Below are 21243 nucleotides of genomic sequence, written 5' to 3'. Positions count from 1 at the left end.
AAATAGAAACAAAAGGGAGAGAGTGCACAAAAGATGAATAAAAATGGCTCCAGAAGTGACAATAATCAGTTGATCAAATGATTTGGAGCAAGTTGGGATATTTTATGTTCAAGAATTGAAGGTTGAGAGGAATCTCTATGGTAGCATTTAAAATCACAAAGAGTCTGAATAAATTAGATAGGAAAAAAACAGGCAATCATTAATGGAAAGATTGAGAATTAGAGGCCTCTGAATTAAGGTAATGATAAAAATAAGCAGGACTGCATAAATAATGTCTTTCAAAGGTGAGGATCTGGAATATGCTGCTTGAAAGTGTGGTAAGGCAGGTTCAATTGAAATATTAAAAAGAGAATTAGATTACTATCTGAAAAGGAAGGTGGTGAAGGAAGGAAGAGGAGAAGGCAATGGAATAATATACCCATTAAATTGCTCTTATTAAAAAATCAGTGTGGTCGTAAAGTGTACTCCAACGATTCTTTGAACATTGAGGGGCTAGATTCTCACTTGTTTAATATACTTATTGTCTGGTACTTCTGTAGTGAAAATAGACAATAGACAATAGACAATAGGTGCAGGAGTAGGCCATTCAGCCCTTGTAGCCTGCACCGCCATTCAATATGATCATGGCTGATCATTCCTAATCAGTATCCGCTCCCTGCCTTATCTCCATAACCCTTGATTCCACTATCTTTGAGAGCTCTATCCAACTCTTTCTTAAATGAATCCAGAGACTGGGCCTCCACTGTCCTCTGGGGCAGAGCATTCCACACAGCCACCACTCTCTGGGTGAAGAAGTTTCTCCTCATCTCTGTCCTAAATGGTCTACCCCATATTTTTAAGCTGTGTCCTCTGGTTCGGCACTCACCCATCAGCGGAAACATGTTTCCTGCTGCCAGAGTGTCCAATCCTTTCATAATCTTATATGTCTCAATCAGATCCCCTCTCAGTCTTCTAAACTCAAGGGTATACAAGCCCAGTTGCTTCAGTCTTTCAGTATAAGGTAATCCCTCCATTCCAGGAATTGACCTCGTGAACCCACACTGCACTCCCTCAATAGCCAGAATGTCTTTCCTCAAATTTGGCGACCAGAACTGCACACAGTACTCCAGGTGTGGTCTCACCAGGGCCCTGTACAGCTGCAGAAGCACCTCTTTGCTTCTATACTCAATCCCTCTTGTTATGAAGGCCAGCATGCTATTAGCCTTCTTCACTACCTGCTGTACCTGCATGCTTGCCTTCATTGACTGGTGTACAAGAATACACAGATCTGTCTGTACTGCCCCTTTACCTAAATTGATTCCATTGAGGTAGTAATCTGCCTTCCGCTTCTTGCCACCAAAGTGGATAACCATACATTTATCCACATTAAGCTGCATCTGCCATGCATCTGCCCACTCACCTAACTTGTCCAGGGCACCCTGTAATCTCCTAACATCCTCATCACATTTCACCCTGCCACCCAGCTTTGTATCATCAGCAAATTTGCTAATGTTATTGCTGATACCATCTTCTATGTCATTAACATATATTGTAAAAAGCTGCGGTCCCAGCACGGATCCCTGCGGTACCCCACTGGTCACTGCCTGCCATTCCGAAATGGAGCCGTTTATCACTACCCTTTGTTTCCTATCAGCCAATCAATTTTCAGTCCAATCTAGTACTTTGCCCCCAATACCATGCGCCCTAAGTTTACTCACTAACCTCCTACGTGGAACTTTATCAAAAGCTTTCTGAAAGTGAAGGGACACTACATCTACTGGATCTCCCTCGTCCATATTCAGAGTTACATCCTCAAAAAACTCCAGAAGATTAGTCAAGCATGATTTCCCCTTCATAAATCCATGCTGACTCTGTCCTATCCTGTTACTACTATCCAGATGTGCCGTAATCTCATCCTTTATAATAGACTCCAGCATCTTTCCCACCACTGAGGTCAGACTAACTGGGCTATAATTTCCTGCTTTCTCTCTCCCACCTTTCTTAAAAAGTGGTATAACATTAGCCACTCTCCAATCCTCAGGTACCGATCCCGAATCTATCGAATTCTGGAAAATCATCACCAACGCATCCACGATTTCCCGAGCCACCTCCTTCAGTACCCTGGGATGTAGACCATCAGGCCCCGGGGACTTAACAACCTTTAGACCTAACAGTCTCTCCAACACCAAATCCTGGCAAATATAGATTCCCTTAAGTTCAGGTCCTTCAGTCACTGTTACCTCAGGGAGATTACTTGTGTCTTCCCCAGTGAACACAGATCTGAATATCAATAACTCAAACCTAGATGCTTCCAAGGTTTTGTTGCATAGAAGAATGAAATGTTTCAGCATCTGAAGGGTTGCAAATGGCAGTGAACATTATGCATTTATCATTAAACTTTCCCATGTCTGGCCTTAAGATTGAGGAAGGTCAATCTGATGAAGCAGCTGAAAATGTGTTGGAGTTAGGTCAAGTACAAGAGATAGATTTTTCTTTTTCTTCTGCAGTCTTGTTTCCCCAACTACTTTCACAGATCAGCTGGGGCAGGAGCAGAACAAGGCCCGTGGGCGGCACGGTGGCACAGTGGTTAGCACTGCTGCCTCACAGCGCCTGAGACCCGGGTTCAATTCCCGCCTCAGGCGACTGACTGTGTGGAGTTTGCACGTTCTCCCCGTGTCTGCGTGGGTTTCCTCCGGGTGCTCCGGTTTCCTCCCACAGTCCAAAGATGTGCGGGTCAGGTGAATTGGCCATGCTAAATTGCCCGTAGTGTTAGGTAAGGGGTAAATGTAGGGGTATGGGTGGGTTGCGCTTCGGCGGGTCGGTGTGGACTTGTTGGGCCAAAGGGCCTGTTTCCACACTGTAAGTAATCTAATCTAATCTAAAAAAAAGGCCTAACAGATGGCAGGTTATTAAGGGTTAACAGAGTAAGCAGCAAGGAGAAGTAAATGATGGAATAAGAGAAGGAAAAGTTAAGGTAAAGGGAGTATCTTTAAATTATTAGAGAAGTTAGCAACTGAGTTTAAATAAGTTTAAGTTAAAGTTATTGAAAGTGGGGAAAGCTGAATGGAATGTGTACCTTTCATTTGTGGGCTGTCATGGACCAGACCAAATGTCCATAATGACCATATGTACAGGAAGTGCTCTCAACTGCAAAAGCTTAAGATCTATGCTTTGGAACTTGAACAGCACTTGAAACAACGTACTACATCTGTGAGGCTGAGAATTATCTGGATAGCCTGTTTAGAGGGATAGTCACACAGCAGCTCAAGGGAACAGATGGTTAGGAATGGAAGAAAGGTGACCATGAGGTGATCAAAGAGGATCAGGCAGTTAATGTAGGCCACTCCTTAGAAAGTGGTTTTCTATTTCGGAAGTCGATGAGGGCACTGGTTCCTCGAGGGCATGCAGACAGAGCCAAACTTCTGGCACCACAATTGGCCTGACTGTATATTAGGGGATGGAATAAGAAAGCAGGATTGATAATGATATCAGATTCAACAGCTAAGGGAACAGACAGGCATCTCTGTGACCATAGATGTGACTCCAGGATGCTGAATTGGTCCTCAGGTGCCAAAGTCAAGAATGCCACTGAGTGGCTGCAGGACATCTCGAAGGGCAAAGGTGATGAGACAGAGGTCATGGTACACATTGATACCAATGATATAGGTGGGATGACAGATGAGGTCTTACATCAAGAATTCTGGGAGTGAGCAGTAAACTAAAGAGCAAGGCCACAAAGATTGTAATCTCTGGATTACTCCCACTGCCATATGCTAGTGTTTAAAGAAATAGGAGTACACTGGGAACATTTTGTTCGAACAGGTGTGGTTAGAGCATGGATTGACTTGTTGAATTGTGGTGTTGCTGCCATCACCAAGACAGAGTCATAGAGATGTACAGCATGGAAACAGACCCTTCGGTCCAACCTGCCCATGCCGACCAGATATGGATTCTGGATTAGAGGTGCTGGAAAAGCACAGTAGTTCAGGCTGCATCTGTGGACCAGTAAAATCGACATTTCAGGCAAAAGCCCTTCATCAGGAATACAGATATCCCAACCCAATCTAGTCCCACCTGCCAGCACCCGGCCCATATCCCTCCAAACCCTTCCTATTCATATACCCATCCAAATGCCTCTTAAATGTTGCAATTGTACCAGCCTCCACCACATCCTCTGGCAGCTCATTCCATACACGTACCACCTTCTGTGTGAAAAAGATGCCCCTGAAGTCTCTTTTACATCTTTCTCCTCTCACCCTAAACCTATGCCCTCTAGTTCTGGACTCCCCAACCCCAGGGAAAAGACTTTCTCTATTTATCCTATCCATGCCCCTCATAATTTTGTAAACCTCTATAAGGTCACCCCTCAGCCTCTGATGCTCCAGGGAAAACAGCCCAGCCTGTTGACCCTCTCCCTGTAGCTCAAATCCTCCAATACTGGCAACATCCTTGTAAATCTTTCCTGAACCCTTTCAAGTTTCACAATGTTTTGCCAGAGCGGCGAGGAGAGGAGGAGTGGTGAAGCAAAGGCTGCCGGGAAGGGTGAATTTTCCCGCATTAATAGGGACTTACATTGCGAGTCGGGCCTCCATTTTGCCAGAGCAGCGAGGAGAGCAGAAGTGGTCAAGTGAGAACTGGCGGGAAGGGTGAGGTTTCCTGCATTAAAAGGGTCTTACCTCGCGAATCGAGCCTCCATTTGCTGAGAGGTGCGAGGGAGGAGCGAAGGACTTCTGGGAAGTCATATCTGTGTGGTTGCATTACCCGAAGCACTACTCCGGTAGTGTCTCCCACCCATCATCCTCCTCCTCTAACCAAAACGACAGGTCTGTGTGCCAGATGGGTAAGGTAACGAGTTTATTTTTTATTCCTTTTTTTTCAATAGACTTTTTGGGAATTTAGAATCATGGGAACGGTGGTGAGGGCAGTTGAATGTTCCTCCTGCAGAATCTGGGAGGTAAGGGTCACCACTAGTGTCCCTGCTGACTACATCTGCGGGAAGTGCATCCAACTCCAGCTCTTCGAAAACCATGTAAGGGAACTGGAGCTGAAGCTGGATGAACTTCGGATCATTCAGGAGGCAGAGGGAGTTATTGAGAGGAGTTACAGGGAGGTAGTCACTCCTCAGGTACAAGAAAAGGGCAGCTAACCTCCATATACATCGTATCATCCGTCGTCATTTCCGCCACCAGAGATATATTTCCCTCCCCTCCCCTATCAGCGTTCCGAAAAGACCACTCTCTCCGTGACTCCCTCGTCAGGTCCACACCCCCCACCAACCCAACCTCCACTCCTGGCAGCTTCCCCTGCAACTGCAAGAAATGCAAAACTTGCGCCCGCACCTCCCCATTTACTTCCCTCCAAGTCCTTAAGGGATCCTTCCATATCCGCCACAAAGTCACCTACACCTCCACACACATCATTTACTGCATCTGCTGCACCCGACGTGGCCGCCTCTATATTGGGGAGACAGGCCGCCTACTTGCGGAACGTTTCAGAGAATACTTCTGGGACACCTGGACCAACCAACCCAACCACCCCATGGCTCAACACTTCAACTTCCTCTCCCACTCCACCAAGGACATGCAGGTCCTTGGACTCCTCCATCGCCAGGCCATAATCTCAACACCGCCTTCCTAATCTGCAATCTTCTTCCTGACCTCTGCTTCCACCACCACCCCCCCCCACCTCCCCGGCCTATCACCCTCACCTTGACCTCCTTCCTCCTATTGCATTTCCAACACTCCTCCCCCAAGTCCCTCCACCCTACCTTTTATCTTAGCCTGCTGGACACACTTTCCTCATTCCTGAAGAGGGGCTCATGCCCGAAACGTCGATTCTCCTGCTCCTTGGATACTGCCTGACCTGCTGCACCTTTCCAGCAACACATTTTCAGCTCTGATCTCCAGCATCTGCAGTCCTCACTTTCTCCCAGATGGGTTACAGTCAGGGGACAGAAAGGGAACCAGCAGGCAGTGCAGGGATCCCCTGTGGCATTCCCTTCAAGAATAAGTATATTGTTAGGATACTGTTGGCGGCAGGGGGGTGTAGAAGGGAAAGGGGAAGTGGAGCAGAGCAGTAGTCATTGGGGACTCCATAGTTAGGGGGACAGATAGGAGGTTCTGTGGGGAGGGGGACGAGAGAGACTCATAGTTGGTGTGTTGCCTCCCAGGTGCCAGGGTTCGTGATGTCTCTAATCGTGTTTTTGGATCCTTAAGGGGGAGGGGGAGAAGCTGCAAGTCATGGTCCACATAGGCACCAATGCCATAGCTAGGAAGAGAGATGGGGATTAAAGGCAGAATTTCAGGACCTAGGATGGAAGCTTAGAGCTAGGACAAACAGAGTTGTTGTCTCTGGTTTGTTGCCCGTGCCACGTGCTAGTGAGGTGAGGAATATGGAGAGAGAGGATTTGAACACGTGGCTACAGGGATTATGGAGGAGGGAGGGTTTTGAATTCTTGGATAATTGGGGCTCTTTCTGGGATAGGTGGGAACCTCTACAGGCACGATGGTCTTCATCTGAACCAGAGGGGTACCAATATCCTGGAGGGAAATTCACTAAGGCTATTGGTTTAGGTTTAAACTAATCCAGCAGGGGATGGGAACCAAAACTGTAGTTCGAGTATAGAAAAGGTTGGAGTGTAGAGAGGTCCGAAATCAAGTTTCAGGGATGCAAGATGGCACTGGCAAGCAAGAGGTTGGTTTGAATTGTGTCTACTTCGACGCCAGGAGCATCCGGAATAAGTCCATACTGAACTTGCAGCAAGGGTTGGTACCTGAGACTTCGATGTTGTGGCCATTTCGGAGACATTGATAGAGCAGGGACAGGAATGGTTGTTGCAGGTTCCAGGATTTAGATGTTTCAGTAAGAACAGAGAAGATGGTAAAAGAGGAGGAGGTGTGGCGTTGTTGGTCAAGGACAGTATTACAGTTGCAGAAAAGATGTTAGGGGACTCTTCAACTGAGGTAGTATGGGCTGAGGTTAGAAACAGAAAAGGAGAGGTCACCTTGTTGGGAGTTTTCTATAGGCCTCCGAATAGTTCCTGAGATGTAGAGGAAAGATGATTCTCGAGAGGAGTGAGAGGGTAGTTGTCATGGGGGACTGCAACTTTCCAAATATTGACTGAGAACACTACAGTACGCGTACTATAGATGGGTCAGTTTTTGTACAGTGTGTGCAGGAGGACTTCCTGACAGTGTGTAGATAGGCCAACAAGGGGTGAAGCCACATTAGATTTGGTACTGTGTAACGAGCCCGGCCAGGTGTTAGACTTGGAAGTGGAAGTAAGTGAGCACTTTGGTAATAGCAATCACAATTCTGTTATGTTTACGTTAGTGATAGAAAGGGATAGGCATATACCACTGGGCAGGAGTTACAGCTGGGGGAAAGGCAATTACGATGCGATTAGGCAAGATTTAGGAAGCATAGGATGGGGAAGGAAACGGCAGGAAATGGACACATTAGAGATGTGGAGCTTATTCAAGGAAAAGCTCCTGAGTGTCCTAGATAAGTATGCACCTGTCAGGCAGGGAGGAAGCTGTAGAGTGTGAGAGCCGTGGTTTACGAAAGAAGTGGAATCTCTGGTCAAGAGGAAGAAGGCGGCTTATGTTAGGATGAGATGTGAAGGCTCAGTTCAGGCGCTTGAGAATTACAAGGTAGCCAGGACAGACCTAAAGAGAGAGCTCAGAAGAGCCAGGAAGAGACATGAGAAGTTGTTGGCGGATAGGATCAGGATAAACCCTACGGCTTTCTATAGGTATTTAAGGAATAAAAGAATGACGAAAGTAAGATTACGGCCAATCAAGGATATTAGTGGGAAGTTGTGTGTGGAGTCAGAGGAGATAGGGGAAGCATTAAATGAATATTTTTCGACTGTATTCACTCTAGAAAACGACAATGTTGTCGAGGAGAATACTGAGATACAGGAGAAAGTGAGGACTGCAGATACTGGAGATCAGAGCTGAAAATGTGTTGCTGGAAAAGCACAGCAGGTCAGGCAGCATCCAAGGAGCAGGAGAATTGATGTTTCGGGCATGAGGAAGCCCTTCGTTCCTGAAGAAGGGCTCATGCCCAAAACATCGATTCTCTTGCTCCTTGGATGCTGCCTGACCTGCTGTGCTTTTCCAGCATCACATTTTCAATACTGAGATACAGGCTACTCGACTAGGTGGGATTGAGGTTCACAAGGAAAGGTATTAGAAATCCTGCAGAGTGTGAAAATAGATAAGTCCCTGGGTCGGATAGGATATATCCTAGGATCCTCTGGGAAGCCAGGGAGGAGACTGCCGAGCCTTTGACATTGATCGTTAAATCGTCATTGTGTACAGTAATAGTGCCAAGAAGACTGGAGGATAGCAAATGTGTGTTCAGGAAGGGGAGTAGAGACAACCCTGATAATTATAGAATAGTGAGCCTTACTTCAGTTGTTGGTAAAATGTTGGAAAAGGTTATAAGAGATAAGATTTATAATCATCTAGAAAAGAATAATTTGATTAGAGATAGTCAGCACGGTTTTGTGAAGGGTAGGCCGTACTTCACAAACCTTAATGAGTTCTTTGAGAAGGTGACCAAATAGGTAGATGAGAGTAAACCGGTTGATGTGGTGTATATGGATTTCAGCAAAGCATTCGATAAGGTTACCTACAGTAGGCTATTGTACAAAATGTGGAGGAATGGGATTGTGGGAGACATAGCAGTTTCGATCAGTAATTGGCTTGCTGAAAGAAGACAGAGGGTGATGGTTGATGGGAAATGTTCATCCTGGAGTCCTGTTACTAGTGATGTACTGCAAGGGTTGGTTTGGGTCCACTGCTGTTCGTCATTTTTACAAATGACCTGGATGAGGGTGTAGAAGGGTGGGTTAGTAAATTCACAGACAACACTAAGGTCGGTGGAGTTGTGGGTAGTGATGAAGGATGTTGTAGGTTACAGGGAGACATAGATAAGCTGCAGAGCTGGGCTGAGAGGTGGCAAATGAAGTTTAATGTGGACAAGTGTGAAGTGATTCACTTTGGTCGGAGTAACTGGAATGCAAAGTACTGGGCTAATGGTAGGATTCTTGGTCGTGTAGATGAGCAGAGATTTCGGTGTCCATGTACACAGACCCTTGAAAGTTGCCACCCAGGTTGACAGTATTGTTAAGAAGGCATACAGTGTTTTGGCTTTTATTATTAGAGAGATAGAGTTCCGGAACCATGAGGTTATGCTACAGCTGTACAAAACTCTGGTGCGGCTGCCCTTGGAGCATTGTGTACAATTCTGGTCACCACATTATAAGAAGGATGTGGAAGCTTTGTAAAGGGTGCAGAGGAGATTTACTAGGATGTTGCCTGGTATGGAGGGGAGGTCTTATGAGGAAAGGCTGAGGGACTTGAGGCTGTTTTCATTGGAGAGAAGAAAGTTGAGAGGTGACTTAATAGACTCATATAAGATAATCAGAGGGTTAGATAGGGTGGACAGGGAGAGCCTTTATTCCTGATGAAGGGCTTTTGCCCGAAACGTCGATTTTGCTGCTCCTCAGATGCTGCCTGAACTGTTGTGCTCTTCCAGCATCACTAATCCAAAAAAAAGAGCCTTTTTCTAAGTATGGTGACAGCAAGCACGAGGGGGCAAAGCTTTAAATTGAGGGGTGATAGATATAGGACAGATGTCAGAGGTAGTTTCTTTACTCAGAGAGTAATAAGGGTATGGAATGCTTTGCTTGCAATGGTGGTAGATTCGCCAACTTTAAGTGCATTTAAGTCGTCATTGGACAAACATATAGACGTATATGGAATAGTGTAGGTTAGATGGGTTTCAGATTGGTATGACTAGTCGACGCAACATCGAGGGCCGAAGGGTCTGTACTGCGCTGTAATGTTCTATGTTCTAACATATTTCCGATAGGAAGGAGACCAGAATTGCATGCAATATTCCAACAGTAGCCTAACAATGTCCTGTACAGCCGCAACATGACCTCCCAACTCCTGTACTCAATACTCTGACCAATAAAGGAAAACATACCAAACGCCTTCTTCACTATCCTATCTACCTGCGACTCCACTTTCAAGGAGTTATGAACTGCACTCCAAGGTCTCTTTGTTCAGCAACACTCCCTAGGACCTTACCTTTAAAGATTTGCAGCACCTCGCATTTATCTGAATTAAATTCCATCTGCCACTCCTCAGCCATTGGCCCATCTGGTCCAAATCCTGTGGTAATCTGAGGTAACCCTCTTTACTGTCTCCTATCCCTCCAATTTTGGTGTCATCTGCAAACTTACTAACTGTACCTCTTATGCTCGCATTCAAATCATTTATGGGAATGATTGAGATGGGGCAGGCAACTCAACATTCTGTGGTATAGGATCTTCAGGCAGGATGGGGAGAGTTAAAAGGTGAGGTGGTGTTGTTTTATTAAGGAGTCAGTTACTGTAGGAAGGAGGGGCAATATTTTGGAAGGGTCTTCAAATGAGGCTTTGCGGGTAGAACTTAGGAATACAAAAGGGGTGATCACAGTGTCGAGAGTGCATTATAAACTTCTAAACACTCAGCAGGTAATAAAATAGCAATTTTGCAGAAAGTCTCTGGACCCAAACGTTAAGTATACTTTCCCTCCAGAAATTTCTGTTCATGTTGCTGATGTCCAGAAATGTATTCCTTCTTGTTTTAATAGAGCATCAAATCTGTAGACAATTCACCGAGAGGCATTAAAATATCAGTACGGTAATTTTATGAGGGCATTTCAACTTGCTCAACATCAATTAGGACACTCAGAATGTAATAGGTTCAGACAAGGCAGATTTCTTGAAATATATTCTGGAGTGCTTTATCTATCAATATGTTGATAGTCCTACAAGGGATGGTGCATTGCTGGACCTAATTCTGGAGCACAAAGCTGGACAGATGTTTACATTGGCAGCGGGATGGCATTTTAGTGATATTGATCACAACACTAAGTTCTAAGATTGCTTTCGAAAAGGAAAAAAGATGGTCCGCAATGAAGGATTTTGGATTGCGAGAAGACAGATTTTACCAAAATAAGGCAGGATCTGGCCAAAATAGACTGGAAATACTTCTGGGTAAATGTACGGCAGAATAGTAGGGGACGTACAAAATGGAATTGGTGAAAATGAAGGCCCAACATGTTCACTTTATGGCAAAATGTAGGAGCACAAACCCATGGAACCTTGGATGTCTAGGAGTATTCAGGACTAGATTGGAGGGAGAAGAGAGGATTTTAATAGGTTCAAAGGGAGCAAATCCACAGAGGCCCTGATGGAGTACAGGAATCACTGGGGAATCTCAAAAATGCAATGAGGAGAGCAAAGTCCTGAAGAAGGGCTATACTCAAAACATTGACTTCTCCACCTTCTAATGCTGCCTGCTTGCTGTGTTTTTCCAGCCTCCTGCTTATCTTCTATAAAAAAGCACCGACAAGACATTCTGTAAGTATATAAGGGGGAAGAGGATAACCAGGGAAAGAATAGTGTCCATCAAGGACCAAGGGGGCAATCTGTGCATGGAGCTGGAGAGCATTGCTAGAATGTTAAAGCACATCACATCAGTATTCACTTTGGAGAAGGAGGATGTAAACGCAGAATTCAGGAAGACAGACTATGAGACGCTTGAGTAGTTTGACACATGGAGTGAAGACGTATCCTAGATTTTGGTGGGTTTGACATGGACAAATGCCCAGATCTGGATGAGTTGTGCCCCAGGCTACTGTGGAAGACAAAGGAAGAAATTACAAATTTTATTTACTCTCTGACAACAGGAACGTCTCAGAGGACTGAAAAACAGCTAACATGATTTCAATTTTCAAGAAGGATGGTAGAATTACAGACCTGTGAGTATCAGATTAGTGGCAGAAAAAAAATATTGGAGTAAAAGTTGAAGGTAAGAATCAATCTCCACTTGCAGAAGCAAGTTTTTACATGGAATAGTCAGCATCTGCAGTCATTGTTTTTACCAGGTAGTAGAACAAAAGACAGTCAATAGTTTCGAAAGGAAGTCATTGGGCCTTTGAAGAAAATATGCAGTCCTACTGAGATAAAGGGGGACAACAGGTGTGACTGAACTGCACTGGCGAGCCCATACAATCGTGAAAGTGACTTTGTAATGCACCGTTGAATTGATATGGATATCCAAAAAGTGATGTTGTACATGGCTGTTTCTGAATGGTCCAGTTGAAGGATGCCTGTTGCTTGCTTGAATATACTCCTTGAAACAGCATGGCTGTCAATGTAATCCTATCATGCAGCCATATGTAGATGTGGTAACCATTTTTGCCCAATAGTAAATTTTTACATGGCAGCTGGATTGGAAGGTAAGGGAGCAAAGAAATGCGGCACAGGATGAAAGAGTTATGGTCGTTGCCAGGTTTAAAAATAAAATATTGAGATGATGAACTAAAATCTGATATCTAAAAGAATGGGGCTGAAAATCAAGTTATTCCCATTTAAACTACTCATCCTTATCGTTTCTGCCAAAAGAGGTAACCTCTTTATCAAAAAAGTCAATATTTCACAATTGTTACATAAGAAAACTTAATGAACTGCACTTTCAAGACATTGGTCTCTGACTCTACTATCACCGCTGGCAGTGCATTCCACACACCTACCACTCTCTGTGTAAAGAACCTACCTCTGACATCTCTCCTATACCTTCCTCCAATCACCTGAAAATTATGACCCCTTGTAACAACCATTTCTGCCCTGAGGAAAAGTCTCTGGCTATACACTCTATCTATGCCTCTCATTAGGCAAAAGTGAGTACTGCAGTTGCTGGAGATCAGAGTCAAGATTAGACTGGTGCAGAAAAGCACAGCAGTTCAGGCAGCATCCAAAGAGCAGGAAAGTCGATATTTCAGACAAAGGCCCTTCATCAGGAATTCTTTGGATACTGCCTGACCTGCTGTGCTTTTCCAGCACCACTCTAATCTTGATTCTGCATCTCATTACCCTGTACACCTCTATCAAGTCATCTCTCTTCCTTCTTCTCTTCAGTATGAAATGCCTGAGCTCATTCAACCTCTCTTCATAAGAAAAGCCCTCCAATCAGGGCAGCATCCTGGATGTATGATGTATATACATGGATTTATGGAGTTGCAGCAAAACCTTACGGCTCTTAAACTCAATCCCCCTATTAATGAAAGCCAAAACATCATCTGCCTTTTTAACAATTGTATCAACCTGGTTGGCAACTTTAAGGGATCTTTGTACATGGACCCCAAAGATCCCGCTGTTCCTGCACACTGCCAAGAATCCTGTCTTTAGCCCTGTATTCAGCATTCAAATTCGACCTTCCAAAAAGAATCACTTTACATTTATCCAGGTTCAACTCCATCTGCTACTTCTCAGCCCAGCTCTGCATCCTGTCAATGTCCTGTTGTAGCCTGCAACAGTCCTTGACACTGTCTATAACATCACTGATTTTTGTATCACTGGCAAACATACTAACCCACCCTTCCACTTCTTCATCCAAGTCATTTATAAAAATTATAAAGAGCAGAGGCCCAAAGACAGATCCCTGCAGGACACCAGGGTTATTGACCTCCAGGTGGAATACTTTCAATTCATTACCATTCGTTGTCTTCTTTCAGTAAGCCAATTCTGTTTCCAGACAGCCAAATTTCTCTTTATCCCATACCTCCTCACTTTCTGAATGAGACCACCGTGAGGAACCTTATCAAATACCTTACTGAAATTCATATACACCACATCTACAGTTCTTGCACGGTATTTTGTAAATGACATTAGTTTTTCTTGTTGTCTGTATAGGGTCTTTCAAGTTCATTGCCGTTTTAGTGTGTTGGTGGGTTTGTGGACTACCATGATGACAAAGAGTCTAAGTGGTCTGGCAGTCATTTCCGAGGTATTTTTGATGTAGGGGAGAGTAGCTTAGTTTTCTGGATGCGTATTGTCTGCTTGTTTGGATTTGTTGCTGAGAAATTGGTGGACTGTGTTCATTAGGTACCCATTCTTTTAGAATACACTGTGTGAGTTATTTTCCTCTGCTCTGCATAATGTCACTTACAAAATACCATGCAAGAACTGTAACAAACACTATATTGGACAAACAAGCAGAAAACTCACCACCAAGATACATGAACATCGACTAGCCACAAAACGACATGAACCCTTCAGCTCAGCAAGCAAACCTACATCGAGAACCTCAACCTGAGCTACAAATCTTCTCAAAACTTGCTAAATTTGTATATATCTGGTCTGGCCCTGGGAACTTATCTACCTTGATGCTTCCCAGAATTTTCAGCATCCACTTTCTTCATATTAATCTGTTCAAGCCTATTAACCTGGTCCACAATGTTTTCGCTATCAACAAAATCCCTCCCACCAGTGAATACTGAAGCAAAAAAACTCATTTAGGGCCCACTCTACCTCTTCAGACTCCAGTCACAAGTTCCCTCCAGTATCCCTGATTGGCCCTACCCTCTCTCTGATCACTCTCTTATTCCTCACGTAAGTGTAGAACGCCTTTGGATTTTCCCTAATCCTTCCCACCAAGGCTTTTTCGTGCCCCCTCCTAGCTCTCCTCAGTCCAGTTTTGAGTTCTTTCCCAGCTACTTTATAATCCTCTAAAGCTGTGCCAGATCCTCACTTCCTCAACCTTAAGTAAGCTTTCTTCTTCCTCTTGACAAGAAGCTCCTCTTGATTAGACTTACAGTGTGGAAACAGGCCCTTCGGCCCAACAAGTCCACACCGACCCGCCGAATACCCCTACATTTATCCCTTACCTAACACTACGGGCAATTTAGCTTGGCCAATTCACCTGACCCGCACATCTTTGGACTGTGGGAGGAAACCGGAGCACCCGGAGGAAACCCACGCAGACATGGGGAGAACGTGCAAACTCCACACAGTCAGTCGCCTGAGTCGGGAATTGAACCCGGGTCTACAGGCGCTGTGAGGCAGCAGTGCTAACCACTGTGCCACCGTGCCGCCTACTTGTCATCTTCTCTTGTCATCCAAGGCTCCTTCACCTTACCAATCCTTGTTTGTCTCAGTGGAACAAACTCATCCAACACTCGCAACAAGTGTTTTTTAAACAGCCTCCACATTTCTGTTCTGCATTTCCCGTAGAACAATTGTTCCCAATGTATACTCCACAGCTGCTGTCTAATAGCAGTGTAATTTCCTCTCCCCCAATTAAATACCTTACCATACTGTCTGTTCCTATCCCACTCCATGGCTATGGTAAAAGTGAGGCAGTTGTGGTCACCTGTCAACGAAATGCTCTCCCACCAAGAGATCTGACACCTGGCCTGGCTCATTGCCTAACACCAAATGGCCTTCCCCCCAAGTCAGCCTATCTACATATTGAGTCAGGAATTCTTGTACATACTTAACAAAATCAGCTCCATCCAGATGATCTGCACTAAGGAGGCTCTAATCAATATGTGGAAGTTGAAGTCACCCATAACAATAACTCTGTTAAATATGCACCTTTCCACGATCTGCTGTCCAATCTGGACTTCCAGCTCTCTATAGAAAACATCCAATAAAGTGCCTGCTCCTTTCCTGTTACTGACTTCCAACCATCCTGACTCAGTAGACAAACCCTACTCAACAACCCTCCTTTTCTGCAGCCTTGATGCACTCTAATTAACAACGCTACTCCCTTTCTCTTTTAACCCCCTTCCTGTTCTTTTTGAAAGATCTAAACCCTGGAACATCCAGCAACCATTTCTGTCCCTGCGAAATCCATGTCTCTGTTCTGGCCACAACATCGTAGTTCCAAGCACTGATACATGATCTTAGTTCATCACTCTTATTCCTGACACTCCTTGCATTGAAACAGACACACCTAGGGGATATGTAAAATATATGGCTAAGAGAAGCCCCTTCAAGTATATTGCCTAAATGGCATAGTAAGCTGACACTTCTTGTATTCATTTTGCTAAATCAGTTACTCTATTGCAAAATCATTTCTTTACCTTTTCAAATTCTTCATTTTTCTTGATCTGGTGAATATCTATTTTAACAGGGTTGCGGGCCGTTGAAGATTCATGTTTTTCTTCAGTATCTCCTGAAAATCCAACTCGTCTACGCTCTGTGTTAAAAAATACAAGATAGAAAGTCTGAAGCACAAATGTGATCAATATGACTGCTGTTGAAATTCATGTTAAGTGTACAGCTTTAAAGTATATCCATGTCTCGAACAAGGAAAATACTTTAATTCCAAGTGAAATATTTATAAATAAAATTACACTTTTGCAACACATTTAAGGAATAGAATTTAGTTATTTCTGAAACTAAAAACTATTAGCATTCATCTTCTAAATCTATCTGCTAAAGAGATTGACAAAGTAGACATAAAGTGGATGGGGACTCTCGAGGGGCAAACTAAAATGAAAGGTCATAGATTTCACGTGGGGAGTGGCAGATTTAAAACAGATGAGGTGGAATTACTTCTCTCAAAAACTGTGGAATTCACTATCCCAGAGTATGTTACATACTGTAACAGTGAACATATTAAAGGAGGAGACTGACAGATCTTTAATGAGTAAAGTAACGATTAAAAGGGTGATTCAGCAGGAAAGTGAAATCAAGAACAAGATGAAATCGACCATAATCATATTAAATAGTAGAGCAGGCTCGAGGAACTGAATTGTCTGTTCCTGACCTTACTTTTAATATTCTAAACTATACTTTCCTCCAAAGGATGGGTGTTGGAGGGGCAGGAATGGCATTCACTGTTTTTATTTCACTGTAGTGCTAGCCCATTATTTTTTAACTTAAGGTTCACACAGCAAGGAAGGATGATACATCTGAATGATATTTCCTCGGGAATCTAAATCAACATGCACTTTTTCTGATATTCTTTAATGAGACATAACATTCATGCCACACAAATGCCAGGCAATGACCATCTCCAACAAGAGAGAATCTCACCATTGTCCCTTGACATTCAATGACTTTAATGCTATCCATCAGAGTCAGCGTGGTCTTAAGAAGGGCAAATCATGCCAACTTTAAGTACATTTAAGTCGTCACTGGACAAGCATATGGAATAGTGTAGGTTAGATGGGCTTAAGATTGGTATGACAAGTTGGCGCAACATCGAGGGCTGAAGCGCCTGCACTGTGCTGTAATGTCCTATGTTTGACTAAGTTGCTAGAGTTCTTCGAAGATTTAACAAGCATGGTGGATAATGGGGATGCTGTGGATGTAATTTATCTGTACCTCTTGAAGGTGTTTGATAGTGTACCTCATAAAAGGTTAATTCACAAGGTTAGATCATATAGTATATGGAGTAATTTATTATCCTGAATAAATGACTGGCTGATGAATAAAAGACAGAGTCGCAATAATTTTCTTTTCTGAATGGAAAGATGTAACTAGTGGGGTGCCACAGGGTTCGGGTCCTTGGACCTCAATTACTTACAATCTACATTAATGACTTGGATACAGAGGTAGAAAGCTCTCTAGCCAAATTTGCGAATGATACAAAAATAGACGGGACAGTAAATTGCAATGAGGAAATAAGAACCTTACAAATTAATATAGATAGTTTTGGACAGTGAGCCAAAATGTGGCAGATGGAGTTTAATGTGTATATGTGCGAGGTCATGCGTTTGGGTTGATAAAATTGGAAGGTGACCTATTATCTTAGTTGGGAGAGACTTTAGGGTGCTCCGGTGCAGAGGGATCTAGGTGTACTTGTTCATGAGTCACAGAAAACTGGCATGAAGGTACAGCAGATAATAAAGAAAGCGAATGGAATGCTGGACTTTCTAGCTAAAGGAATAGAATATAAAGATAAAGAAATATTGTTGCAACTAGGCAAGGCATTGGTGCGACTACACCTGGAGTACTGTGCCAGTTTTGGTCACCTTATTTGAGGAAAGATGTAGGGACATTGGAGGCAATTCAGAGGAGCTTCACTTGATTGATCCCAGAGATAAGGGGTTAATCGTATGAAGAGAAATTTTACAGTTTTGGCCTATACTCTATGGAATTTAGAAGAATGAGGGGAGATGAAATTGAGGTATTCAAGATGCTAAAAGGTGTGGATAAAATAGATGGAGCAGATGCTTCTTCTTGTGGGGTATTCTAGGATGAGAAGTCATAGTCTTAGAATAAGGCAAATTAAAAACAGAGTTGAGGAGAAACTACTTGTCCCAAAGGATTGTATATCAGTGGAATTCGCTACTTTAAAGTGCAGTGGATGCTGGGACAGTGAGTAAATTTAAGGAGGAGTTAGACAGACTTTTAATTGGTAATGGATTGAAGGAATATGGAGAGAAGGCAGGAAAATGGGGGTGAGGAGCATATCAGTGATGATTGAATGGCGGAGCAGACTCAATGGACTGAATGGCCGAATTCTGCACCCATATCTTATGAACTTAACATTTGCTGAATGCCCCCCACTATCATCATCTTGGAGGTTAACATGGACCATGTATCTAAACTGGATTAGCCCTCTAAATACAGTGGCTTTAAGAGCAGATCAAAGTTTGGGAATCCTGCAGCAAATAACCCATCTCTTGACTCCCTAAAGTCTTTCCAAGATATGTAAGGCATAAGACAGGAGTGCAATGGAATACTCTCCACTCACCTGGATAGCTGCATCTCTAATGACACTTAAAAAGCTTGACACCATTCAAGACAAAGCAGTGTGTTTGATTAGCATCCCATCTATAAACATGCACTCTCCCCCCACCAACTCCCAACCCAACCACTAATACTTAGCAGCTTCAGTGTGTACCATCTACGAAATGTATTACAGAATTTACACAGGGACCCTTAGATAGCACATTCCAAACCAAGGGCCTCATCAATCCAGAATGGCAAGGGCAGCTGATACATGGAAATACCACCAACTGCAAATTCCCCTCCAAGCTACCCACCTTTCCTAATTTCTTCCTTCATTGTCATTGGCCCAAAATCCTAGTTTCGCGTACGTAACATTATCATGGTCTATCTACAGCACATGGATTGCAACGGTTCAGGAAGACAACTCATCATTACTTTGTCTATGGAAAGCAGGGCGGGGCAATGAATGCTGGCCTAGTCAGAAATGGCCACATATCGTGAATCATTTACAAAACAAACTGTTAGCATTACTGTTAAAGCCAGCACTTGTTGCCAAGCTTAGTTACTATCTGAGCCCATGTTTACCTATCTCTGCATTACTAGAACAATGAAAATACAATTAGGTCACCATCTCAACTTTAAAATTAGATAGAACATAGAATAATACAGTGTTGAACAGACCTTGATGTTGTGCCGACCTGTGAACGTATCTAAGGTCATCCCCTTGCACTATCCCATCATCATTCATGTGCTTATCCAAAGGATACAAATATATAACATACAGCCAAGGCCAACTAGAGGGGAGACTCTTGAAAAACATTTTGAAAAACTTCTTAAACCTCATCATTATAATTATCTGAGCTGATTATGTAAATAAGGTGCCATGGTGCAACTCATCTACTTGAGAACGGACTTATTTTAGTCATATCTCAGCTAAGCCAGACCAATATTGAAATGAGGAATGGCGACGCATGAAAGGGAGATGGGTAAGTATAAAGTAATTGTGATCAGAGTCTTAATGTGGTGCACTTCAAATTGCCCTGTCTCCACTGCCATGTAGTTGTGTAAGTGGGGTGTGGACTATCACTTTATGGATCTGGCCATGTGATGTAATCATGCGGTCATTGGCCACTTTGGACAGGAAACAGCTTTATCTAATCTTGCTGCTCGGAAAGAAACATCCATCATATGTGGCCTACAAAAGTTCCATTTATCACTGGTGGTTTTGTCACTGTAGAGTCTGAGAAAATAGTCAGAGGTTTCAAACTGTAACTCTGTTAAACCACACAGAGTTCTGTAAGAGGTTGGGAATAAATTGTATATAATTCTCTAATTGTACTGCAATATAATGCTATCTCTCATTTTCCACTTGCACCTCCAAATGAGTGAAGCTGTTGGGTGCATTGAAATTTTCAAGTTTGACTAACTTTTAATAAAAGTATTTAGGAATGTGAATCAAAGGTGGGTAAATGGAACTGAGACACAGATAAATTATGATAAAACAAAAATCTTTAGTTCCTGCATGGTCTAGTCTTGTTCCTGTGTTTGGATAGGGTGACATGGCTATAACAGCAGCTCTATGATCTGTACTTATTATTTATCAACAATAAAATCAGAAATTACTGGAAAAACTCAGCAAGTCTGGTAGCATCTGTAGAGAGAAAGCAGAGTTAATTTTTTGGGTCCAGTGATCTGTTCTGAAGAAGGGTCATTGGACCCAAAACGTTAATTCTGCTTTCTCTATTTTCTGTTCAGATCATAAGATTGTGCAGTATATTTAGGTCAGGATCAATAACTGGCAATATTTGATTTTATATGATCAGAACTTGCATGAAATAAGAAGGCTAAAGATGGAATTTTGTTCCCAGGTATCACCAGCATTTGCAATATGCTGGCCATGCCTTCAAGTGGTTTGCCATTGTTTTGTTGGCATGATATATATGTTCAGGTGTGGAGTAGACAGCACAAAAGGTTTTGTAATAATTCCCACTCTCCTCAATCACTTCCATCAACAGAAATATGCATTTTTTTTTCAAATACTTCTCAGTCAACATTGAACTCAACAAAGTTTAAGGGTGGAATATTTTCAGTCTTGAGGAGGTGAGAAGAATGGTAGTTGGGTGTATTTATTCAGCAATGTTTAAAAAAAAATCAAATTCTTGCTATTGAGATCAATTTTAGTGATTACATTCTGATTTCAAAATGCAATTGAACGTCTTGATGTCAAGTGTCAAATCAGTGGAGGCATACGGTATGATTTGGTGAGAGTTGTTTAGTTAGGAATCATATGGTAAATGCTTGTCAAAGAATGTAATGGAAACAATTATCTTTATCATTGAAGGGTAAAGGGATAGGACAGGCATCTGAATTTAATTTATGAAATTATAATAATGGAGAAAAATTGAGAAATTAATTACTGCATAAATGAGGTCCATTGAAACACGTTGATCAAATGGTCATAGGGACTACAACACTTACAAGGAAGTAAAGAACTGGGGCAGGGGGTGCTTGATAAGTGGAAAGCCAAACATTTTAATTCAAAACACAAACCAAAATCACTAGCTTCACCTACTTTGCAAATCTCTTTCAATTTTGAAGAAGTCACACCCAAAGTGGAAGGGATTTTTTTATGTGAGCGGAGTTAAAACTTAGATTTGCCATCTGACTCATTAGGAAACGTTATTGATCATGATTCAAATGGATGGAGAATCAAGATCAGCTAGGTTCAATTC

The 21243-nt window shown here is 43.0% G+C and overlaps 1 protein-coding gene across 1 annotated transcript in view; it reads right to left on the bottom strand.

The window, feature by feature from the left end:
• Positions 1-21243, bottom strand: part of LOC132834399 (dynein axonemal heavy chain 8-like) — a 1143262-nt gene that overhangs the window by 659381 nt on the left and 462638 nt on the right. Inside the window, exon 22 of the mRNA XM_060853284.1 lies at positions 15910-16025. Within this exon, the coding sequence (XP_060709267.1) occupies positions 15910-16025 (116 nt within the window). The remainder of the gene's footprint in view (positions 1-15909; positions 16026-21243) is intronic.

The sequence above is a fragment of the Hemiscyllium ocellatum genome, chromosome 3 (assembly GCF_020745735.1).
Source record: "Hemiscyllium ocellatum isolate sHemOce1 chromosome 3, sHemOce1.pat.X.cur, whole genome shotgun sequence".
Taxonomy (NCBI): Eukaryota; Metazoa; Chordata; class Chondrichthyes; order Orectolobiformes; family Hemiscylliidae; genus Hemiscyllium; species Hemiscyllium ocellatum.
The sequence above is the reverse complement of the archived record's forward strand: the minus strand, read 5'-3'. Positions and strand labels throughout refer to the sequence as shown.